Consider the following 23,896-nt stretch of genomic DNA (forward strand, 5'->3'; position numbering starts at 1 on the left):
TCCTTGCCCTGTACGCGCTCGTCGCCTAGGGCGCCGCGGTGGCTGCGGGTTATCGGAGTCTTTACATGGAGGCTGGGTCACGTTACCTTGTCTTCATGTGACTCCGGTGCTTGCTGTTGTTGCGGTTGCCTCGGCGACGTGGCGCGTCATTTCCGGGTCGGGTGCGCAACTTCCGGTGGCGTGGTCACCATATACATTATCGGTATACTACTTAAGGCGGGCAGAGAACAGCGTAAATTAGGCCCCTTGAAAAAGGTATAGGTCCGAAACGTGCGTCGGGGCAGACGCTCTCGCCCGGACTACAGCCTCACCTTGGTATCCCTGCGGCATAGGTAACATCATTTATTTATTATATGGTCGCTATTAGGAATTATTGGGTAAAGTGAAGCAGGTGTGCCCTGTTTATTGCGCCAGTAAATAGCGGTAGTTACTAGCACTTTTGCATTATGTATGGAGTAAGCAATGGCTATAGTTACTGGTGCGTTACATATATAGAGGGCTAATACATACATATTGATACCAGGTGGTTGTTTGGCTGCGGTGCCGGGTGTGTGTGTCAGTCACCCATGTATCACACGGAGCGCATTGTAGTGCCGATGTTCACTCTCTGTTCCAAATTGGTGTGATGGAGTTTTTAATGTGTGTTAAATAAAGTTTATAATAATATTTTCTATACATTGGCTATTGTATCATCTTTTTTGTGGTTTTTCATTTATGGTTTATGATGATGGGTCTCATAGTCCTAGCAGACACATGATGTGGGTAAATATATTGCAGGTAATTTGGATCATGTGTCTGTCATTTTTGCTTTATATCCCTATGTACAAGAATATAACTACTATAATACTGCCCCTATGTACAAGAATATAACTACTATAATACTGCCCCTATGTACAAGAATATAACTACTATAATACTGCCCATATGTACAAGAATATAACTACTATAATATTGCCCCTATGTACAAGAATATAACTACTATAATACTGCCCCTATGTACAAGAATATAACTACTATAATACTGCTCCTATGTACAAGAATATAACTACTATAATACTGCTCCTATGTACAAGAATATAACTGCTATAATACTGCTCCTATGTACAAGACTATAACTACTATAATACTGCCCCTATGTACAAGAATATAACTACTATAATACTGCCCCCTATGTACAAGAATATAACTACTATAATACTGCCCCCTATGTACAAGAATATAACTACTATAATACTGCCCCTATGTACAAGAATATAACTGCTATAATACTGCTCCTATGTACAAGAATATAACTGCTATAATACTGCTCCTATGTACAAGACTATAACTACTATAATACTGCCCCTATGTACAAGAATATAACTACTATAATACTGCCCCCTATGTAGAAGAATATAACTACTACTAGACTGTGGCCCGATTCTAACGCATCGGGTATTCTAGAATATGCATGTCCCTGTAGCATATGGACAATGATGATTCCAGAATTCGCGGCAGACTGTGCCCGTCGCTGATTGGTCGAGGCAACCTTTATGACATCATCGTCGCCATGGCCACCATTATGACATCTACGTCGATACTGTGCCCGTCGCTGATTGGTCGAGGCCTGGTGGCCTCGACCAATCAGAGACGCGGGATTTCCATTATGACATCATCGTCGCCATGCTGTGCCCGTCGCTGATTGGTCGAGGCCTGGCGGCCTCGACCAATCAGAGACGCGGGATTTCCAGGACAGACAGACAGACAGACAGACAGACAGACAGACGGAAAAACCCTTAGACAATTATATATATAGATAATACTGCCCCTATGTACAACAACGTAGCTACTGTTCTACTGCTCCTATGTACAAGTGCACAGCTGCTGTATTACTGCCTCCTATGTACAAGAAACAATACCACTATGATACTGCCCCATATGAATATAAAAAATATGTCTTACCTGTCAATATGTTTTCAGCCATAACATTAACTTGAACCTCCACTGAGTGCTTGGAAGTATAGGAGATTTCTGCACTGACGTGGCCCACCTCTCCAATACACATGGGAGTGAGGAAGTCTGTGCGCTCCACTCGGGCCAAAGCAGCAACACATTTCTCCTAGAGTGAAACAGTTGAAATTAAAAATATAGAAAATGCCACATAAATAGTGACCTTATCATAACGCCTGTCAGATTTTCAGATTTCAGATGATAATAGTAAGAAACACAAATTATATTAAGCTGAGAATATTTCATATTTATAATATTATATTTAATAAAAAAAGGACTATTAAACCTCAGGTGTATACTGTGTTATTCTCCAACAGCTCAGGTAACTATTATGATGTGCTTCAGAAACTGAGCCTTCTACGGTGGCTTGTGACAGCATACACCTCCTTGGCTTTTTACCTATTTTGCTACATTACATCCTGTGTTAAAATATTTTTGTGTGATGCATTAGCACTAAATAGTCTAAGTTTGTGAACTGAGAAAAATAAAGACATAAATTACATTTATGGAATCAAGTAACAAAAAATTGGCATGTGCATATGTATTCACCTCTTTTGCTATGAAGCTCGTAAAAATTGATAGTGCAAGCAATTCTCTTCATAAGTCCCATGCTTAGTGACAGGACGTCCCCCTGTGTGCAATCTAAGCTTCACATTGTCAGTATATACACTTTACCTTTAATGAAAGGCTACAGAAGGTGCAACACCATTAACAAGAGGCACCACTAACCAAACACAAGGAACACCAAGGAGATCTCCAAACAAGTCAGTTAGAAAGTTGTGGAGAAGTACAAGTCAGGGTTGGGAATAAAAAAAATAAAAATATCCCAATCTGTGATGATCCCCCGAAGCACCATCAAATCCATTAGAATCAAATGGAAGGACCATGGTACCACAACAAACCTGCCAAGAGAGGGCACCCACCAAAAGTCCCAGCCCGGGCAAGGAGGGCACTAATCAAAGAGGCAGCACAGAGACCAAAAGGTGACCCTGAAGGAGCTGCAGTGTTCCCAAGCCGAGACTGGAGTATCTGTCCTTACAACCTCAATCAGATGTTCACTCCATAGAGGTGGCCTTTATGGAAGGGTGGGAAGAAAAAAGCCTTTACTCACACACAAAGATTGTAAGGCTCATTTTGAGTCTGCCAAAAGACATGTGAGAGACTCCCCAAATGTATGGAGGAAGGTGCTGTGGTCAGAGGAGACCAAAATTGAACTTTTGGCCACCAAGGTAAACGCTATGTCTGGTGCCAAACCAACACTGCTGATCATCTCAAGAACACCATTCCCACAGTGAAACATGGTGGTTGCAGCATCAAGCTTTGGGGATGTTTTTCGGCAGCAGGGGCAGGAAAAATGGTCCAAGTCGAGGGGAAGATGGATAGTCTAAAATACAGGGATATTCTTGAGCAAAACCTGTTTCAGTCTTTCAATGATTTGAGACTGGGACGAAGGTTCATCTTCCAACAAGACAATGACCCAAAGCATACTGCTAAAGCAAAACGCAAGTGGTTTAAAGAGAAACGTGTAAACGTTTTGCAGTGTCCTAGTCAAAGCCCAAACCTTAATCCAATTGAGAATCTGTGGTCAGACTTGTAGATTGCTCTTCGCTAGAGGAAACTGTCTAAAGGTACCGTCACACTAAGCGACGCTGCAGCGATACAGACAACGATGCCGATCGCTGCAGCGTCGCTGTTTGGTCGCTGGAGAGCTGTCACACAGACCGCTCTCCAGTGACCAACGATGCCGAGGTCCCCGGGTAACCAGGGTAAACATCGGGTTGCTAAGCGCAGGGCCGCGCTTAGTAACCCGATGTTTACCCTGGTTACCAGTGTAAAATGTAAAAAAACAAACAGTACATACTCACATTCGCGTCCCCCGGCGTCCGCTTCCTGCACTGACTGAGCGCCGGCCCTAACAGCAGAGCGGTGACGTCACCGCTGTGCTGTACTTTCACTTTACGGCCGGCGCTCAGTCAGTGCAGGAAGCGGACAGCGAGGGACGTGTGACAGACATCAGAGGGTGAGTATGTACTGTTTGTTTTTTAACATTTTTCACTGGTAACCAGGGTAAACATCGGGTTACTAAGCGCGGCCCTGCGCTTAGTAACCCGATATTTACCCTGGTTACCATTGTAAAACATCTCTGGTATCGTTGCTTTTGCTGTCAAACACAATGATACACGGCGATCTGACGACCAAATAAAGTTCTGAACTTTAATCAACGACCAGCGATATCACAGCAGGATCCTGATCGCTGCTGCGTGTCAAACACAACGATATCGCTATCCAGGATGCTGCAACGTCACGGATCGCTAGCGATATCGTTTAGTGTGACGGTACCTTTACTTGAAGGAGCAGTTTTGCATTGAGGAATGGGCAAAGATCCCAGTGGCAAGATTTGGAAAGCTCAGAGACTTATCCAAAGCGACTTGCAGCTGTAATTACAGTGAAATTCCAGGTTGTGAGGTAACAAAACACAAAAGTGCCGGGGGGTGGGGGGTGGGTGAGGTGAATACCTTTGCAGCCAACTGTATTATAAAGTCCTATATTATGCGATTGTGCAGCTGACGGAGGTGTGCAATATGAGGTTGAGCTGAGGTGTTTTGTTATGATGTTCACAGAGGAGGAATTTGTTATGATGTTCTGCAAAATGTATGTTTTTATGATGTACCGTATATATGAGGTTCTGCAGCAGTTTAGGTGTATATTATAAGGTTCTGCAGCAGCTGACACGTGTTTAAAGAGGTTCTGCAGCAGCTGAGATGTGTATATTGAGGTTCTGCAGCAGCTGAGATGTGTATAATGAGGCTCTGCAGCAGCTGAGATGTGTATAATGAGGTTCTGAATCAGCTAGATGTTTATTATGAAGATCATAATGCAACTCCTTTTTAATTGCAGGTATGAACATTGCCTTTCCGCCAATCAGCGGTTTGCAGATGAGAAGTAAAGAGTCATCTGTGACAGACGTCTCCTGCCAAAGAAATGCTAAACCAAGGATTGACCGCCATCTAGTGGTTAACATTCATACTATTCTGATATCAAGTATTAGCTGCCAAGAAGGGTCATATCTAATCATTAATAAAATGACTGAATTGTTCAACTTCTGTGATAGAACAGTGCAGCTACTGAACAGAAAAATAACCCTCCGTTTGACCAACACAAGTGCACTCGTTTCTTATCTACATACATATTTTTATATAATTGAACACAGCTTTTACACAACACTATTTTATAGGGGAAATCTACTTTTACAATATTTCAGTTTAACTCTACATAACATTTTTAATATCTTTGCAAAACCTCCACTCTTTTCTGGATTTTCCTTGTCGCACAACATAATTTTGTCCTTCAATCTTATGTAATGGTATTCATTAGTGATGAGCGAATATACTCGTTACTCGAGATTTCTCGAGCACGCTCGGGGGTCCTCCGAGTATTTTTTGTTGCTCGGAGTTTTATTTTTTATTGCCGCAGCTGAATGATTTACATCTGTTAGCCAGCATAAGTGCATGTGGGGGTTGCCTGGTTGCTAGGGAATTCCCACATGTAATCAAGCTGGCTAACAGATAAATCATTCAGCTGCGGCGCTAAAAACTAAATCTCTGAGCACTAAAAAATACTCGGAGGACACCCCAGCGTGCTCGGGAAATCTCGAGTAACGAGTATATTCGCTCATCACCAGTATTCATCACTTTCAGTGTTAAAAACACCAACACACGTGCTCAAAAGCCCTCTTTCTCGGCAGATGATGACTGAATTATTCAACCATCATCTGCTTCTAACAGCCGCAGCAGGAGCGGAGTTCCAGACGCAGTTGTTAATCTGTTAAATGACCCAATCCCATTGGCCAGCTAGTGAAGTGATCGTGGGGTGCCATGACAGCTGGGGGTCTGCTGAAGACCTCCGTGGTTGTCATGACAGCGCCTGTAGAAGCCGGCATTTAGCTGGAGATCGGGATTTTCTCTATAGATAGCAGGGCTGATGTACAGCTATGTATAGTACAAGCAATCAGACGATTGGAGCTTCAAGTCCCCTAAGGGGGCTAACAAATACAGTAAAAAGTAAAAATAATGTTTTTAAAGATATGAAATAAAAAAAAATTATAAGAGTTTATATTACTGCCTTTTGTCTCATTAAAATAAACCAATTTAAAAAATATACATAGTTGGAGTCAATGCATTTGTAAAAGTCTGACCTATCAAAATATAAAGTAAATTAATCTGATCAGTAAACGATGTAACAAGAAAAAAAAATCAAAACAACAGAATTACTTTTTTTTGGTCACCACAACATTGTAATGAAATGGAATAACAGGTGATGAAAACATTGTATCTGTCCCAAAATGGTATCAATAAAAACATTGACTCAGGGCGCAGAAAAGAAGCCCTCACCCAACCCCAGATCCCAAAGTATGAAAATGTTACGAGTCTCGGAAAATGTCAGCACTAGGGTTGAGCGAAACGGATCGTTCATTTTCATAAGTCGCCGACTTTTGGCAAAGTCGGCGTCTCATGAAACCGAGCCGATCCCTGTGTGGGGTCTGCCATGCGGTACGCGACTTTCGCGCCAAAGTCGCGTTTCAATGACGCTAAAAGCGCCATTTCTCAGCCAATGAAGGTGGACGCAGAGTGTGGGCAGCGTGATGACATAGATCTCAGTCCCCACCATCTTAGAGAAGAGCATTGCAGTGATTGGCTTGCTTTCTGCCGCGTCACAGGGGCTATAAAGGGGCGTTCCCGCCGACCGCCATCTTACTGCTGCTGATCTGAGCGTAGGGAGAGGTTGCTGCCGCTTCTTCAGAAGCAGGGATAGTGATAGGCAGGGTACATAAAGCCACAAACCGCTTGTGCTGTAGCGATTTCCACTGTCCAACACCACCTTTTGTTTGCAGGGACAGTGGAAGCTACGTTTTTTTTTCCTCAGCGCTGTAGCTCACTGGGCTGCCCTAGAAGGCTCCCTGACCCTGATAGCTGCGTTGCTGTGTGTGTACGCCGTGCGCTGTGCAAACCAACTGCTTTTTTCAAAGCACAAATCCAGTTGTTCCTTCCTTTCTGCACAGCTATCTTGTGTGTTTGTCCCCACTTTTGTGTGCAGCAGTCCTTTTTATAGCTGCCTGCCATACTTTTCTGAGATTACTGCAGGGAGATAAAGATTGGCAAGTCTGCCTCTGTGCCAGTCCTGTGTGTGGCATCTGTCTCTCATTGTGTGCCACCGAAAACCACTGTGTAATACTTGGCCATTTATTTTTTTTTGGGTAAATTCTCCCTGTAAAAAAAAAAATAATTAGTGGGAGATAAAGATTGGCAAGTCTGCCTCTGTGCCAGTCCTGTGTGTGGCATCTGTCTCTCATTGTGTGCCACCGAAAACCACTGTGTAATACTTGGCCATTTATTTTTTGGGGGTAAATTCTCCCTGTAAAAAAAAAAATAATTAGTGGGAGATAAAGATTGGCAAGTCTGCCTCTGTGCCAGTCCTGTGTGTGGCATCTGTCTCTCATTGTGTGCCACCGAAAACCACTGTGTAATACTTGGCCATTTATTTTTTGGGGGTAAATTCTCCCTTTTAAAAAAAAAATAATTAGTGGGAGATAAAGATTGGCAAGTCTGCCTCGGTGCCAGTCCTGTGTGTGGCATCTGTCTCTCATTGTGTGCCACAGAAAACCTAGTGTGTAATATTGTTTTTTTTTGTTATTTTTTAAATTCTCCCAGAAAAAAAAAATTAAATAGTGGGAGATTAAGATTGGCATTTCTGCTTGAGTGCTGGTCCTGTGTGTGCCATCTGTCTCAAATTATTGGGGCACAGAAAACCTAGAGTGTAACATTGGGCCTGATTTTCCTTTCAGTGTCAGGCACCTATAAAGGTATATAAATCCTACAGAAGTTTGAGTTCACCTTATGAGTTGTTTTACAGTAACAAATAGCGTTACTTTGGTTACGTTTTGCAAACAATGAGGAAGTCTAGTGGAAGAGGTCGTGGCCGTGGGCGGTCATTGTCAGCTGGTAATGATGGTAGTGGTGGTGGAGCATCAGGTGGTCGTGGTAAAAGCAGTACAGCACCTAAGTCTCGAGTTGTTGAGCCAGGTTCGTTGTCTGGCTACACAAGGCCTCGAACGCTCTCTTTTCTGGGAGTGGGAAAACCACTTTTGAAGCCGGAGCAGGAGGAACAAGTATTGGCTTTCATTGCTGACTCTGCCTCTAGCTCTTTCGCCTCCTCCTCGGAAGGTGCCAAATGTCAGAGCAGTGTATCGTTAGTGGATGTTCCCGGTCAGGAACAAGTCGCTTCCTTGTGTCCTTCACCCAGAACAAGAGTGAAGGATGCGTCAGTCGACAGAACAGGTTACTCCATGGAGCTCTTTACACATACCGTTCCTGGGTTAGACAGTGAAACAGTTAACAGGCCATGCCCATTCGAAGTTGAATCGGACATGGAGTGTACAGATGCACAGCCACAGCCAGATTACTATGCTGTTCCTTTGACTCAGACCAGAACATTGCCCTCGCAGTGTACTGAGGCAGAATCAAACCCAGCGGAGACTATGGTGCCCCGTCACGAACGCAATACCACTGGCTTACACGGTGACACAGACGAAGTTGCACACGACATAGAAGAGGAGGTCATAGATGACCCAGTTGTTGACCCCGATTGGCAGCCATTGGGGGAACAGGGTGCAGGCGGCAGTAGTTCTGAAGCGGAGGAGGAGGAGCCGCAGCAGGCATCAACATCACAACAGGTTCCATCTGCCGGGCCCGTATCTGGCCAAAAACGCGTGGCGACACCAAAACCAGTTGGAGGACAGCGTGGCCATCCGGTTAAAGAAGCTCAGTCTGCAATGCCTGAAAAGGTATCCGATAGTAGAAAGAGTGCAGTCTGGCATTTTTTTAAACAACATCCAAATGATCAGCGCAAAGTCATCTGTCAAAAATGTTCAACTACCTTAAGCAGAGGTCAGAATCTTAAAAGTCTAAATACAAGTTGCATGCATAGACATTTATCCACCATGCATTTGCAAGCTAAGCTGGACTAACCACCAAACGTCCCTAAAGGTTGCAGCACCCTCGGCCAATGAAGCTAGTCAGCAACGCTACATCCCTTCCCTCCCTGTAAGCCCACCATTTCCCGCGCCACCTGCAGTATCTGTGCAGCTTTCGTCGCCAGGCCAAAGCAGTCAGGGAATCACCAGGTTAGTAGTAGGAAACACTGCATGTAGGGCACCGGCAAGAATACCATCTCCAACCCTCTCTCAGTCACCCATGTCCACCGGCACCACCGCTAGTTCCACGATCTCCAGCTCTCCAGTCCAGCTCACCCTACATGAGACTCTTGTTAGGAAAAGGAAGTACTCATCCTCGCATCCGCGTACACAGGGTTTGAACGCCCACATTGCTAGACTAATCTCATTAGAGATGATGCCCTACCGGTTAGTTGAAAGCGAAGCTTTCAAAGCGCTGATGGACTACGCTGTACCACGCTACGAGCTACCCAGTCGGCACTTCTTTTCTAGAAAAGCCATCCCAGCCCTCCAACAGCATGTTAAAGACCGCATCGTCCATGCACTCAGGCAGTCTGTGACTACAAAGGTGCACCTGACAACAGATGCATGGACCAGTAGGCATGGCCAGGGACGTTACGTGTCCATCACGGCACACTGGGTGAATGTGGTGGATGCAGGGTCCACAGGGGACAGCAATATTGGGACAGTTCTGCCTAGCCCACGGTCAAGGAAAGAGATGGCTGTAGGCGTTCGCCCCCCCTCCTCCTCTTCCTCCTCCTTCTCCTGCAGAAGCGAGAGCTCGTCCACAGACCGCAGTCGCACATCCACTCCATCCGCAGCTGCCACTGTTGCACACCAGGTGTGCCATTATGGGACAGCTAGTGGCAAGCGTCAGCAGGCTGTATTGGCAATGAAGTGTTTGGGCGACAACAGACACACCGCGGAAGTTCTGTCCGAGTTCTTGCAGAAAGAAACTCAGTCATGGCTGGGCACTGTACATCTTGAGGCAGGCAAGGTAGTGAGTGATAACGGAAGGAATTTCATGGCTGCCATAGCCCTTTCCCAAGTGAAACACATTCCTTGCCTGGCTCACACCTTAAACCTGGTGGTGCAGTGCTTCCTGAAAAGTTATCCGGGGTTACCCGACCTGCTCCTCAAAGTGCGCAGACTTTGCTCGCATATCCGCCGTTCGCCCGTACACTCCAGCCGTATGCAGAACTATCAGCGATCTTTGAACCTTCCTCAGCATCGCCTAATCATCGACATTGCAACAAGGTGGAACTCTACACTGCACATGCTTCAGAGAGTGTGCGAACAGAGGCGTGCTATTATGTATTTGTGGGAGGATACACGGGCAGGCAGTTGGATGGCAGACATGGAGTTGTCAGGTGTGCAGTGGTCGAAGCTACAAGACCTGTGTCAAGTCCTTCAGTGTTTTGAGGAATGCACACGGCTGGTTAGTGCAGACAACGACATAATAAGCATGAGCATCCCCCTAATGCGTCTGCTGATGCAAAGTTTGACGCACATAAAGGAGCAGGCGTCTGCAGCCGAGGAAGAGGAAAGCCTTGATGACAGTCAGCCATTGTCTGGTCAGGGCCGTGTAGAGGACGCGGTAGCGGGCGAAGAGGAGGAGGAGGACAAGGAGGATGATGGGGATGAGTACTTTTTTAATGAGGAAGCTTCTCCTGGGCCAACAGAAATTAGTGGCGTTGCAAGGCCGGGTTCTGTTTTTTTAAGGGAGACAAGTGACGTAGATTTGCCTGTAACTGCCCCTCAAACCAGCACAACCGCAGATTTGACAACTGGAACTTTGGCCCACATGGCGGATTATGCCTTACGTATCCTCAAAAGGGACCCACGCATTAGTAAAATGATGAGCGATGACGATTACTGGTTGGCCTGCATCCTTGACCCTCGCTATAAAGGCAAATTGCAAAATATTATGCGACATGAGAACCTCGAACAAATATTAGCAACCAAACAAGCTACTCTTGTAGACCGTTTGATTCAGGCATTCCCAGCACACAGCGCCGGTGATGGTTCTCACACAAGCTGCAGGGGGCTACAGGGCAGAGGTGTTAGAGGTGCACAGATCAGAAGTGGCGTTGGACAGAGGGGTTTTCTGACCAGGTTGTGGAGTGATTTCGCAATGACCGCAGACAGGACAGGTACTGCAGCATCTATTCAAAGTGACAGGAGACAACATTTGTCCAGTATGGTTACTAACTATTTTTCATCCCTTATCGATGTTCTCCCTCAACCGTCATTCCCATTTGATTACTGGGCATCCAAATTAGACACCTGGCCTGAATTGGCAGAATATGCATTGCAGGAGCTTGCTTGCCCAGCAGCTAGTGTGCTATCAGAAAGAGTATTCAGTGCTGCTGGTTCAATATTAACCGAAAAAAGGACTCGTCTGGCTACCCAAAATGTGGATGATCTCACCTTCATTAAAATGAACCACTCCTGGATTTCAAATTATTTTGCCCCACCTTTCCCGGCTGACACCTAGCTTTCCTATAAAAAGGTCTTGCTTGTGGACTGGTCTTACTGAGTGCTCCAATCTCTTAATTTGCAGCAGCTGTTTGTCCAGCATACGACATGTTTACACCTCCCTCAATGGGAAAATTCCCCCCACGGGGCCGTGGTCTCGCCACTTGGCGCAAGCACCCGTTACAGTGCTGTTTGTCTGAAGAGGTGGGTGTGCCTGCTTTTGGTCGACGGCACTGCCACTGGGTCCCTCATAGTACAATGAAGTGTCTCTGGCGGTGGTTGTGCGCACCCAACGTCAGACACACCGTTGTAACATGAGGGGCCCTGGGACGGTACCGCCGGCCACAAGAGAGTTCCCCTCCGCCCCAGCTCAAACTGTGCTCTACCACGTGCAAAATTATCTCGCACAGCTCCACCAATGTTTAGTCTATGCGCTGACATCATTCAATGCCTGGCACTGACAATACCAATTTGTTGACATCTATGATGCTAGTTAAAGTAGTCTGGGTCAGTGTCCTATATTGACACCAGTAAATACTTACTGCCAAATTACTTTGTCAGAAACTCAGCAGATGAGCCCACCCCTGTACCTAAGTATGCCACACTTTTTTTTTTTTTTTTTTGCGAGACATTAACATCTATTTATTTTTTGTGAGTACTAACTGTGTCAGACACTCCTTGCAATCCTCCTCCGCTGACCACAATGCTGCCTGTGTATCCATGTAACCGATTTAAAACTGCCTTGAGCCTATTTTTTGTTATTTTAGGCCTTGGTTAGCCTGTCTGCGGTCCCTCCTTGCAATACTCCTCCACTGACCACAATGCTGCCTGTGTATCCATGTAACCGATTTAAAACTGCCTTGAGCCTATTTTTTGTTATTTTAGGCCTTCATTAGCCTGTCTGCGGGCCTTCATTAGCCTGTCTGCAGTCCCTCCTTGCAATACTCCTCCACTGACCACAATGCTGCCTGTGTATCCATATAACCTATTTAAAACTGCCTTGAGCCTATTTTTTGTTATTTTAGGCCTTCGTTAGCCTGTCTGCGGTCCCTCTTTGCAATACTCCTCCACTGACCACAATGCTGCCTGTGTATCCATGTAACAGATTTAAAATGGCCTTGAGCCTATTTTTTGTTATTTTAGGCCTTCATTAGCCTGTCTGCGGGCCTTCATTAGCCTGTCTGCAGTCCCTCCTCGCAACACTCCTCCACTGACCACAATGCTGCCTGTGTATCCATGTAACCCATTTAAAACTGCTGCGGTACAATAAATAGGAAAAAGTGAAGTGGCACAACTCAACTTCGGAGTTTTGTTTGCAGGTTACATACCCAAAGACGTTTCAAAACAGCGGTGCTAGCGTGAGAAAGCAGTAACAAGTCCTGAATACAAAAATAAGAAAAGACGCTGCACTCACTGTTAGTCGGTAGTCTTCTTTATTGCGGCATACCATTATGCATCTTCACGGCACGGGGGAGTATTGGTGAACAAGGACGTGAGCGGCGGGACGACGGCCGTTTCGCGCTAGATAATTGCGCTTCTACGGGTCTGAATCCGAGGGGAAACCACGCCGGAGAAAAAGGGGGAGGAAACTCCTCCTCTCCAGCGTCATCTCCGATCAGACTGAAAAAAGTGCAGCGTGCAAGGGTGAGTTTAAAATTAATTAAAAACAACATCGGAATAACTTCAAATTCACAAGGTCTGCATTAGTACTCAAGCACCGAAAGGAGAAGGAAGAAATTTAACAATATGCTCATAATTATCAGCATTTTTTCTAATCCAAGAATAAATACATTTTTCATAACTCTACCATGCTATTTAGCGGTTTAACTGAGACATAATTCTATGTGCATACAGACCTGTCTTTTAATCGGAAACCGAGTCAAAGGAGAGCGGAGGGTACAGACACAAATTCCTCAGCTGAACGCATAACAGGCAGTGCGAGGAATACCCATATCACTTATCTCAGTGCTTTCATCTATGTGTTCTTCCATCAGCCTACATCGCAGGGGGGGGGGGGGGAAAAGAGGAGAAGGGAAGGGGCACAGAGTGCAGGGAGCTGCACAGAAATAGCACTACAAAAAGATGGACATATCTGTCCTGTCATTAAAGCCGGCGGGCCCAGTCGCTTTAGTTCTCATGATCCACCTGGCTTCTCGTTGTAATAAAATTTTTCCTAAATCCCCTCCCTTAACAGTTGGGAACACTCTTTCTACCCCTGCATAGGTAAGGACTGTGGGGTCGCCTTGATGGTGGTCTTTTATATGGCTAATAAGCCTCGGTACCCCTTTGCCCGTAGATATAGATTTAAAATGCTCTCTGAACCGAATATACAATTTCTTGATGGTTTTCCCTACATAAAAGCGTTTGCAAGGACAGTAAAGTACATAAACAACGTATTCAGTTTTACATGAAATAAAATGGGGAACATGATGTGCAATTGATCCGATCACTAAATTCTGACCTATTTCGTGATATTGACAAAACGGACAATGTCCACATCGAAAATTACCCTTTAAGGTGGTTTTATCTAGCCAAGTCCCTTTTTTTGTTTTTGTTATTCGATTACGTACCAGAACATCTCTGATTCGAGTGCTTCTTCTGGTGGATATCAGGGGTCCTGACATGGTTTTATTGGCGAGATCTTTATCTCTCTCCAGTATGTGCCAATGTTTACGGATGGTGGAACGTATCTCACCATCCATAGGGCCATATTGGAAACAAAAAGTAAATCTCTGCTGGGAGTTATTAGGGGCGTTCGCATTTTTACGAGGTGTGCTATTGATTCGTTCGACTGCCGATTTTAACACCTTTTCAGGGTACCCTCGCTCTTGAAATCTCTGAAGGATCTCTTTAGATTGAATTTGGAAACTATCTGTTGTATTATTCACTCTCTTGGCTCTCAACAATTGGCTGTAAGGAAGGGATTGTTTTACATGGTTAGGATGGTAGCTGTTGAAATGTAATAAAGAGTTAGCAGATGTGGGTTTGCGGTAAATAGCAGTGTTAATCTCCCCCTCTATTATCTCTACTGTTACATCTAGGAAATCTATGTTCTGGTCTCCAAAATTGTATGTAAAGGACATGCCCATCGTGTTCTCGTTATTGAGATAACTGACAAATGCTTCAAACTCAGTTTTTGTCCCATCCCAAACCAATATCACGTCATCTATGTATCTCATGTATAATTTGATATGCTCCAAAAACGTGTTCCTATGGGAATATATATAGTCTTCTTCAAATACAGCCATAAAAAGATTGGCAAAAGTACATGCAACCGGGGTCCCCATGGCAGTCCCTGTGGTCTGTCTGTACCAGTGATCAAGAAACATAAACGCATTGTGCGTAAGTATGAAATTTAGCCCTTCACAAACAAAATCTATGTAATCTGGGCTCTTATCAGTGGTGAGAAGCACCCTTCTGATAGTATCTACACCAAGAATCTGGGGGATGTTAGTGTACAGACTGACCACATCGATGGACGCCAGGGAGAACCCCGGTTGCCAGGAAAAATTGTGTATTTGTCTCAAAAACGAATTGGTATCCTTGAGATATGCTGGAACGCTAGTGAGCAAAGGACGTAAAAGCCAATCGATGTACTGGGACAGGGGCTCAGTTAGAGACCCTATCCCAGACACGATTGGCCTCCCGGGGGGGCAAATGATGGACTTATGAATTTTTGGTAGATAATATCAGTGAGGCTTGGTGGGGTGATTATTAAAGAGCTTCTCTGCCTTCCTTTGTGTCAGAATTCCGCTCTCCACTGTTTTTCTAAGAAAGGTATTGAGATTATTTTTATATTTTAAAGTGGGATCACCTGGTAATTTGATATATGCATTAGAATCCGACAATTGTCTTTCCGATTCCATTAGATATGCTTCCCTAGATATTAAAACACCTATGCAGGGGTAGAAAGAGTGTTCCCAACTGTTAAGGGAGGGGATTTAGGAAAAATTTTATTACAACGAGAAGCCAGGTGGATCATGAGAACTAAAGCGACTGGGCCCGCCGGCTTTAATGACAGGACAGATATGTCCATCTTTTTGTAGTGCTATTTCTGTGCAGCTCCCTGCACTCTGTGCCCCTTCCCTTCTCCTCTTTCCCCCCCCCCCCCCCCCCTGCGATGTAGGCTGATGGAAGAACACATAGATGAAAGCACTGAGATAAGTGATATGGGTATTCCTCGCACTGCCTGTTATGCGTTCAGCTGAGGAATTTGTGTCTGTACCCTCCGCTCTCCTTTGACTCGGTTTCCGATTAAAAGACAGGTCTGTATGCACATAGAATTATGTCTCAGTTAAACCGCTAAATAGCATGGTAGAGTTATGAAAAATGTATTTATTCTTGGATTAGAAAAAATGCTGATAATTATGAGCATATTGTTAAATTTCTTCCTTCTCCTTTCGGTGCTTGAGTACTAATGCAGACCTTGTGAATTTGAAGTTATTCCGATGTTGTTTTTAATTAATTTTAAACTCACCCTTGCACGCTGCACTTTTTTCAGTCTGATCGGAGATGACGCTGGAGAGGAGGAGTTTCCTCCCCCTTTTTCTCCGGCGTGGTTTCCCCTCGGATTCAGACCCGTAGAAGCGCAATTATCTAGCGCGAAACGGCCGTCGTCCCGCCGCTCACGTCCTTGTTCACCAATACTCCCCCGTGCCGTGAAGATGCATAATGGTATGCCGCAATAAAGAAGACTACCGACTAACAGTGAGTGCAGCGTCTTTTCTTATTTTTGTATTCATTTAAAACTGCCTTGAGCCTATTTTTTGTTATTTTAGGCCTTCGTTAGCCTGTCTGCGGTCCCTCCTTGCAATACTCCTCCACTGACCACAATGCTGCCTGTGTATCCATGTAACCGATTTAAAACGGCCTTGAGCCTATTTTTTGTTATTTTAGGCCTTCATTAGCCTGTCTGCGGGCCTTCATTAGCCTGTCTGCAGTCCCTCCTCGCAACACTCCTCCACTGACCACAATGCTGCCTGTGTATCCATGTAACCCATTTAAAACTGCCTTGAGCCTATTTTTTGTTATTTTAGGCCTTCGTTAGCCTGTCTGCGGTCCCTCCTTGCAATACTCCTCCACTGACCACAATGCTGCCTGTGTATCCATGTAACCGATTTAAAACGGCCTTGAGCCTATTTTTTGTTATTTTAGGCCTTCATTAGCCTGTCTGCGGGCCTTCATTAGCCTGTCTGCAGTCCCTCCTTGCAATACTCCTCCACTGACCACAATGCTGCCTGTGTATCCATGTAACCTATTTAAAACTGCCTTGAGCCTATTTTTTGTTATTTTAGGCCTTCGTTAGCCTGTCTGCGGTCCCTCCTTGCAATACTCCTCCACTGACCACAATGCTGCCTGTGTATCCATGTAACCGATTTAAAACTGGCTTGAGCCTATTTTTATTTATTTTAGGCCTTCGTTAGCCTGTCTGCGGTCCCTCCTTGCAATATTCCTCCACTGACCACAATGCTGCCTGTGTATCCATGTAACCAATTTAAAACGGCCTTGAGCCTATTTTTTGTTATTTTAGGCCTTCATTAGCCTGTCTGCGGGCCTTCATTAGCCTGTCTGCAGTCCCTCCTTGCAATACTCCTCCACTGACCACAATGCTGCCTGTGTATCCATGTAACCGATTTAAAACTGCCTTGAGCCTATTTTTTGTTATTTTAGGCCTTCGTTAGCCTGTCTGCGGTCCCTCCTTGCAATACTCCTCCACTGACCACAATGCTGCCTGTGTATCCATGTAACCGATTTAAAACTGCCTTGAGCCTATTTTTTGTTATTTTAGGCCTTCATTAGCCTGTCTGCGGGCCTTCATTACCCTGTCTGCAGTCCCTCCTTGCAATACTCCTCCACTGACCACAATGCTGCCTGTGTATCCATGTAACCTATTTAAAACTGCCTTGAGCCTATTTTTTGTTATTTTAGGCCTTCGTTAGCCTGTCTGCGGTCCCTCCTTGCAATACTCCTCCACTGACCACAATGCTGCCTGTGTATCCATGTAACCGATTTAAAACTGCCTTGAGCCTATTTTTTGTTATTTTAGGCCTTCATTAGCCTGTCTGCGGGCCTTCATTAGCCTGTCTGCAGTCCCTCCTTGCAATACTCCTCCACTGACCACAATGCTGCCTGTGTATCCATGTAACCGATTTAAAACTGCCTTGAGCCTATTTTTATTTATTTTAGGCCTTCATTAGCCTGTCTGCGGTCCCTCCTTGCAATACTCCTCCACTGACCACAATGCTGCCTGTGTATCCATGTAACCGATTTAAAACTGCCTTGAGCCTATTTTTTGTTATTTTAGGCCTTCATTAGCCTGTCTGCGGGCCTTCATTAGCCTGTCTGCAGTCCCTCCTTGCAATACTCCTCCACTGACCACAATGCTGCCTGTGTATCCATGTAACCTATTTAAAACTGCCATGAGCCTATTTTTTGTTATTTTAGGCCTTCGTTATCCTGTCTGCGGTCCCTCCTTGCAATCCTCCTCCGCTGACCACACCAATGCTGCCCGTGTACCCCTGGAACCTATTTAAAAGTTCATAGAGCATATTTATATATTTTATTTAATATTAATAAAGCCATGATGGACTACGCTGTACCACGCTACAAGCTAACCAGTCGACACTTTTGCGAGAAAAGCCATCCCAACCCTCCACCAGCATGTAAAAGACCGCATTGTCCATGCACTCTGGCAATCTGTGAGTACAAAGGTGCACCTGACAACAGACGCATGGACCTGTAGGCATGGCCACGGAAGGTTACGTGTCCATTACGGCGCAATGGGTTAATGTGGTGGATGCATGGTCCACAGGGGACAGCCTACTAAGTCTGTCTGCAGTCCCTAATTCAAATTGTCCTCCACTGTCTAAATCTGAGCTTCAACCTTCTGGCTCTCCTTAAAGGGAGGGTGCCGTGATTTTAGTTTTTGTATTAATAATTATTGATTATACAATCAATTATTTTTAATACAAAAGTAAATGTACCTCTTTCATACTTTTTTATTTATTCACTTTTACATTCACCACTGGAGGCCGCCATTTTCATTAGTGTGGGTGTAAGTGTCTGGGCATGACACTTGCACACCTCACTTACGGCAGCCATGGACATAGGAGCCAACGGTCGGGCTCCGACCGCATCTCCTGCCTCTCAGCTGTGACTTGGCCACGCCCACTGAGCTCCCGCGTCACAGCTGTGAGAGGAGATCGCGGCCATTTTGTTTATTTCCCTCTGCCATCGCACACACAGCTCAGTGCGTGCGATGGCAGAAGCTGCTGTTGGGAGAAGCTGCTGCCGAGCGTCCAGGGTAAGTATCTGCAGCGAGGAGCTGTGATTGCAGCCTGTACTTAGTATTACATTACAGGCTGCAATCACTGCCAACCTGTTCAGAGCACAGCAGGGAGATCGTCGCACTGCTCTGCCCTGAACATGACTCAGCACTTCCTGGTAGAGGAAAGAAGTACAGCGTTTTTATTTTCTTATGCATCTACCACTGCTACCAGCCCCTATATAGCACCTAGCACTGCCTGCCTCTGTATACCACTGCCTGCCTGCCTCTGTATACCACTGCCTGCCTCTGTATACCACTGCCTGCCTCTGTATACCACTGCCTGCCTGCCTCTGTATACCACTGCCTGCCTCTATATACACCTACCACTGCTACCTCTGTCCTGGGTAGCTAATCCTGTCCCGTGTACCGTGTCCTCAACAGTCAGTATCACACAGGACAGGATTAGATACACGGCTCAGCAGTCGGTATCACACAGGACAGGATTAGATACACGGCTCAGCAGTCGGTATCACACAGGACAGGATTAGATACACGGCTCAGCAGTCGGTATCACAGGACAGGATTAGATACACGGCTCAGCTGTCGGTATCACACAGGACAGGATTAGATACATGGCTCAGCTGTCGGTATCACACAGGCCAGGATTAGATACACGGCTCAGCAGTCAGTATCTAATCCTCTCCTATGCACTCCTCTCCCCCCCCCCCCCGCGTGTCTTTCCTCAATGTGGTTTATTATTTTTGTTGTGGGAGATGAGGGAGTCGAGGATTATGCATTCGGTATGGATTAAAAAAGATTAATAAAGGACTTTATTCTGGCCGAGTCTTTATTTACAATACAACTATAGGATTAGTAATGGATGGGTGCCTTATAGACGCCTCTCCATTACTAAGCCGTGGGCTTGATGTCACCGGACAATATGAAGGTGACATTAACCCCACAAATATGAACCCCACTTGCTACCGCTACAGGGCAAGTGGAAATTGCCAGGCAAAGCGCCAGAAAAGGCGGCTGAGAGCTGATGTTTTTAGCCTGGGGGGGGGACAGTATCCATGGCCCCTTCCTAGGCTATTAATGTCAGCCCGCAGCTGCATAATATTTGATGGTTAGTAATTATAGGGGGCCCCACGTCTTTTTTGGGGGGGTGTCCCCCATTTTAATAGCCAGTAAAGGCTATAAGTACAGTTGCGAGCGTGTGAGTGTGAGCACACCCTCCCACCCACAGACCAGTACACTGCTCTCCTGAAATACTGTGCTCCTGTCACCCTGCTCCTTCCACCATACGTCTCTCACCTCCCTAGAGCAGCACAATACCATATGGATCACGTATAATGCCGATATATATATATATATATATATATATATATATATATATATATATATATATCACATAATACTCCCATAAAGACCACACATTATGTTGGGATATTATAATATATATATAATATCACACATTATGCCGCCAAGTATTGTGTGATCTATGTGTGATCTATGTGACGGTATTATATGAGATCTATATGGCAATATTATGTTTGATCAGTGTTGTGGAATGATGTAAAAACTATATGACGGTGGTATATGAGAACTATATTGTGGGATTATGTGTGATCTATGTGGAAGTACTAGGTGAGAATTATATGGCGGTATTATTTGTGATCTATATGGTGGTATGTGAGAACTGTATGACAGTATTGTGTGATCTATTTGATAGTATTGTGCGTGATGTATATGGCGGTATTATGTGTGATCTATATGGTGGCATTATGTGAGAACACTATGGCGGTATTATGTGAGAACTCTATGGCAGTATTATCTTCAGAAAGCGGACCCATTCTATGGTGGTTGTGGCTGAGCACCTGCACGTGGGTCTGGGGTAATAGAGGGGGCAGCATGACCTCCAGTTAGGTGCAGTCAGGGCTGGTGATGCAGCTGAAGAGAGGGGTCTCATTTTTATCGTTACTATAAGGCTACATTTCCTTCCCAGCATCACCCCGGACTGCGCCTGACGTCTCGCTTTTACACATTGCCAGGACAGGATGGAGAAAACAGGATCTGAGGAGGGGAATGGGGTCTTTGCATGCAAAGTCTGGATCAGAACAGGACATCAATCAGCAGAAATGTTTCCTGGATTTCTGTGGAGCAGACGGTCCATCCATGTGTATAAAAGACAGCGTTCTATGTACAATCCCTGGCTGCTCCGCGCACTGAACATGGTGCCCCTCCATAGACCAACACACTGCTCTCCTGAAATACTCTGTGCTGCTGTCACCCTGCTCCCTCCACCACATATCTCCCAGAATCCTTGCTGCCTGCCATCCTCGGTGACTGTCTACTTGTCAGTACAAGGCTGCGGTCACACATTCAGTATTTGGTCAGTATTTTACCTCAGTATTTGTAAGCCAAAACCAGGAGTGGGTGATAAATGCAGAAGTGGAGCATATGTTTCTATTATACTTCTCCTCTAATGGTTCCACTCCTGGTTTTGGCTTACAAATACTGAGGTAAAATACTGACCAAATACTGCTAGTGTGACGGCAGCCTTACTCTGCAGTCACCAACAAAATGGCTGCTCACTGGGTTCCTGAATATCATCCTCTTATCCCTTAGCAGACACCCAGAAGGGAAGGAGAGGAGACATCACACAGGTCATCAGACTCCGCCCATAATTACTGCAGTGCAGTAATGTGAGCTAGTTGTACACGAGGTTTTTCTGAAATTTCAGCAGCTGCTCCCCCTAGTGTTTAAAAGTGGAAATTCCAAAGCTTTTCAAATTATTTTTCATATTTTACTAAATTATAAACAAATGAAAATATTTTTTAAGAAAATTTAAACATTAATTCTTTACATTTTTACAATTGCTGTAAAAAAAAATTTTTTTATGGCACCTTCCCTTTAAGTGCTTTTTTTTTTTTAAAAATTGGTGTTTGGGGCCTAATACCTCTGTTTGCCGCTCACTGGTGTTCTCCTCAAATGAATAAATCTGAGCTTTAACCTTCTGGCTCTCATTAAGTGCTTTTTAAAAAAAAAATTGGTGTTTGGGGCCTAATACCTCTGTTTGCCGCTCACTGGTGTTCTCCTCAACTGAATAAATCTGAGCTTTAACCTTCTGGCTCTCATTAAGTGCTTTTTTAAAAAAGAAATTGGTGTTTGGGGCCTAATACCTCTGTTTGCCGCTCACTGCTGTTTGTCCTCAACTGTATAAATCTGAGCTTCAACCTTCTGGCTCTCATTAAGTGCTGTTTTTTAAAAAATTGGTGGTTAGGGCCTACTAACGGTGTCTGCCGCTCCCTGGTGTTTGTCCTCAACTGTATAAAGCTGAGCTTCAACCTTCTGGCTCTCATTAAGTGCTGTTTTTTAAAAAATTGGTGGTTAGGGCCTACTAACGGTGTCTGCCACTCCCTGGTGTTTGTCCTCAACTGTATAAAGCGGAGCTTCAGTCTTTAGGCTTTTGGCCCATAGTAGCAGATCTTAAACTGCATTTGGCCTACTAGTGTGGTTGGGCCCTTAAAACAGTGTCTGCTGCTCCTGGGTTTGCTACTCCACTGAACAAAGCAATGCCGCCTGTTTAGTCCTGTTACCAATTTTGAACTGCATTTAGCCTACTTTATTCTTTGGCCCTATATCTGTGTTTCCTCCTCATCCTGCCCATTGCCCAGCCACTGCTAGATGAGTCTGCTGGTACATTGACCTAGACCACTACATTCCCCTTGCACTCTACACAGCCAGAATCTAACCCTGCTGAAAGTAAGGTTCCCCTTCCCGCATGTTATACCACCTTACACAGGGACAAAGAGGAAGGTGCAGATGAAAGTGCAGGTTCCTTCATCAGGTGGGGGGGCATACTCGTTGGCGACGTCACTGGCACAGGGCCCCTCAGAGTACGCAAAAGTGTCGCTGCTGGTGGGAGGCGCCCCCGCCGTGCAAACACACCGCTGTACTTTGAGGGGCCCTGTGCCAGTGCCAATGCCAACGAGTGGGCCCCCCCTGCTTGCTTAGGATCACAGCACTTGCAAACTTGACATACTTACCTCTCACTGCTCCACCGCCGTGACGTAGTCCACGTTTCCTGGGCCCACTAAAACCTTGAACCAGCCCTACCCCCCACAACTTTTGCCAAATGACCCCCAATTTCCAATGCCCAACTATTATTATAAAGTTAATTAAGATTGACAAGCTTCAGAAACAAGAATGGATGTTTTTTGGCATTAAAATGGGCACTGTAGGTGTTTTTCTGGCCTCCACTCACTGTCGACTATGTTTCCCCATTGACTTGCATTGGGTTTCGTGTTTCGGTCGATCCCCGACTTTTAGCTATAATCGGCAGACTGCACTCGACTCGACTCTGGACAAAGTCGGGTTTCGCAAAACCCGACTCGATCTTAAAAAAATGAAAGTCGCTCAACCCTAGTCAGCACAAGCAAATTTTTTATTTAATCAAATCTTTTATCTTTTTTTCCTTCACTTAAATAAATAAATTATATATATATATATACATACAGTGCCTACAAGTAGTATTCAACCCCCTGCAGATTTAGCAGGTTTACACATTTGGAATTAACTTGGCATTGTGACATTTGGACTGTAGATCAGCCTGGAAGTGTGAAATGCACTGCAGCAAAAAAGAATGTTATTTCTTTGTTTATTTTTTTTTTAAATTGTGAAAAGTTTTTTCAGAGGGTCATTTATTATTCAACCCCTCAACCCCCCAGAATTCTGTTTGGTTCCCCTAAAGTATTAAGAAGTAGTTCAGGCACAAAGAACAATGAGCTTCACATGTTTGGATTAATTATCTCTTTTTCCAGCCTTTTCTGACTATTTAAGACCCTCCCCAAACTTGTGAACAGCACTTATACATGGTCAACATGGGAAAGACAAAGGAGCATTCCAAGGCCATCAGAGACAAGATCGTGGAGGGTCACAAGGCTGGCAAGGGGTACAAAACCCTTTCCAAGGAGTTGGGCCTACCTGTCTCCACTGTTGGGAGCATCATCCGGAAGTGGAAGGCTTATGGAACTACTGTTAGCCTTCCATGGCCTGGACAGCCTTTGAAAGTTTCCTCCCGTGCCAAGGCCAGGCTTGTCCAAAGAGTCAAGGCTAACCCAAGGACAACAAGGAAGGAGCTCCGGGAAGAT

At 45.1% G+C, this 23,896-nt stretch overlaps 1 protein-coding gene across 9 annotated transcripts in view; it reads right to left on the reverse strand.

Moving 5' to 3' along the window:
* ACOT7 (acyl-CoA thioesterase 7) overlaps nucleotides 1–23,896 on the reverse strand; it is a 218,064-nt gene that overhangs the window by 140,522 nt on the left and 53,646 nt on the right. For all 9 annotated transcript variants that reach the window (XM_077250333.1, XM_077250334.1, XM_077250330.1 and 6 more), the window contains one exon: nucleotides 1,942–2,098. In XM_077250333.1, coding sequence (XP_077106448.1) covers nucleotides 1,942–2,098 — 157 coding nt within the window. The remainder of the gene's footprint in view (nucleotides 1–1,941; nucleotides 2,099–23,896) is intronic.

The sequence above is a fragment of the Ranitomeya variabilis genome, chromosome 4 (assembly GCF_051348905.1).
Source record: "Ranitomeya variabilis isolate aRanVar5 chromosome 4, aRanVar5.hap1, whole genome shotgun sequence".
Classification (NCBI taxonomy): Eukaryota; Metazoa; Chordata; class Amphibia; order Anura; family Dendrobatidae; genus Ranitomeya; species Ranitomeya variabilis.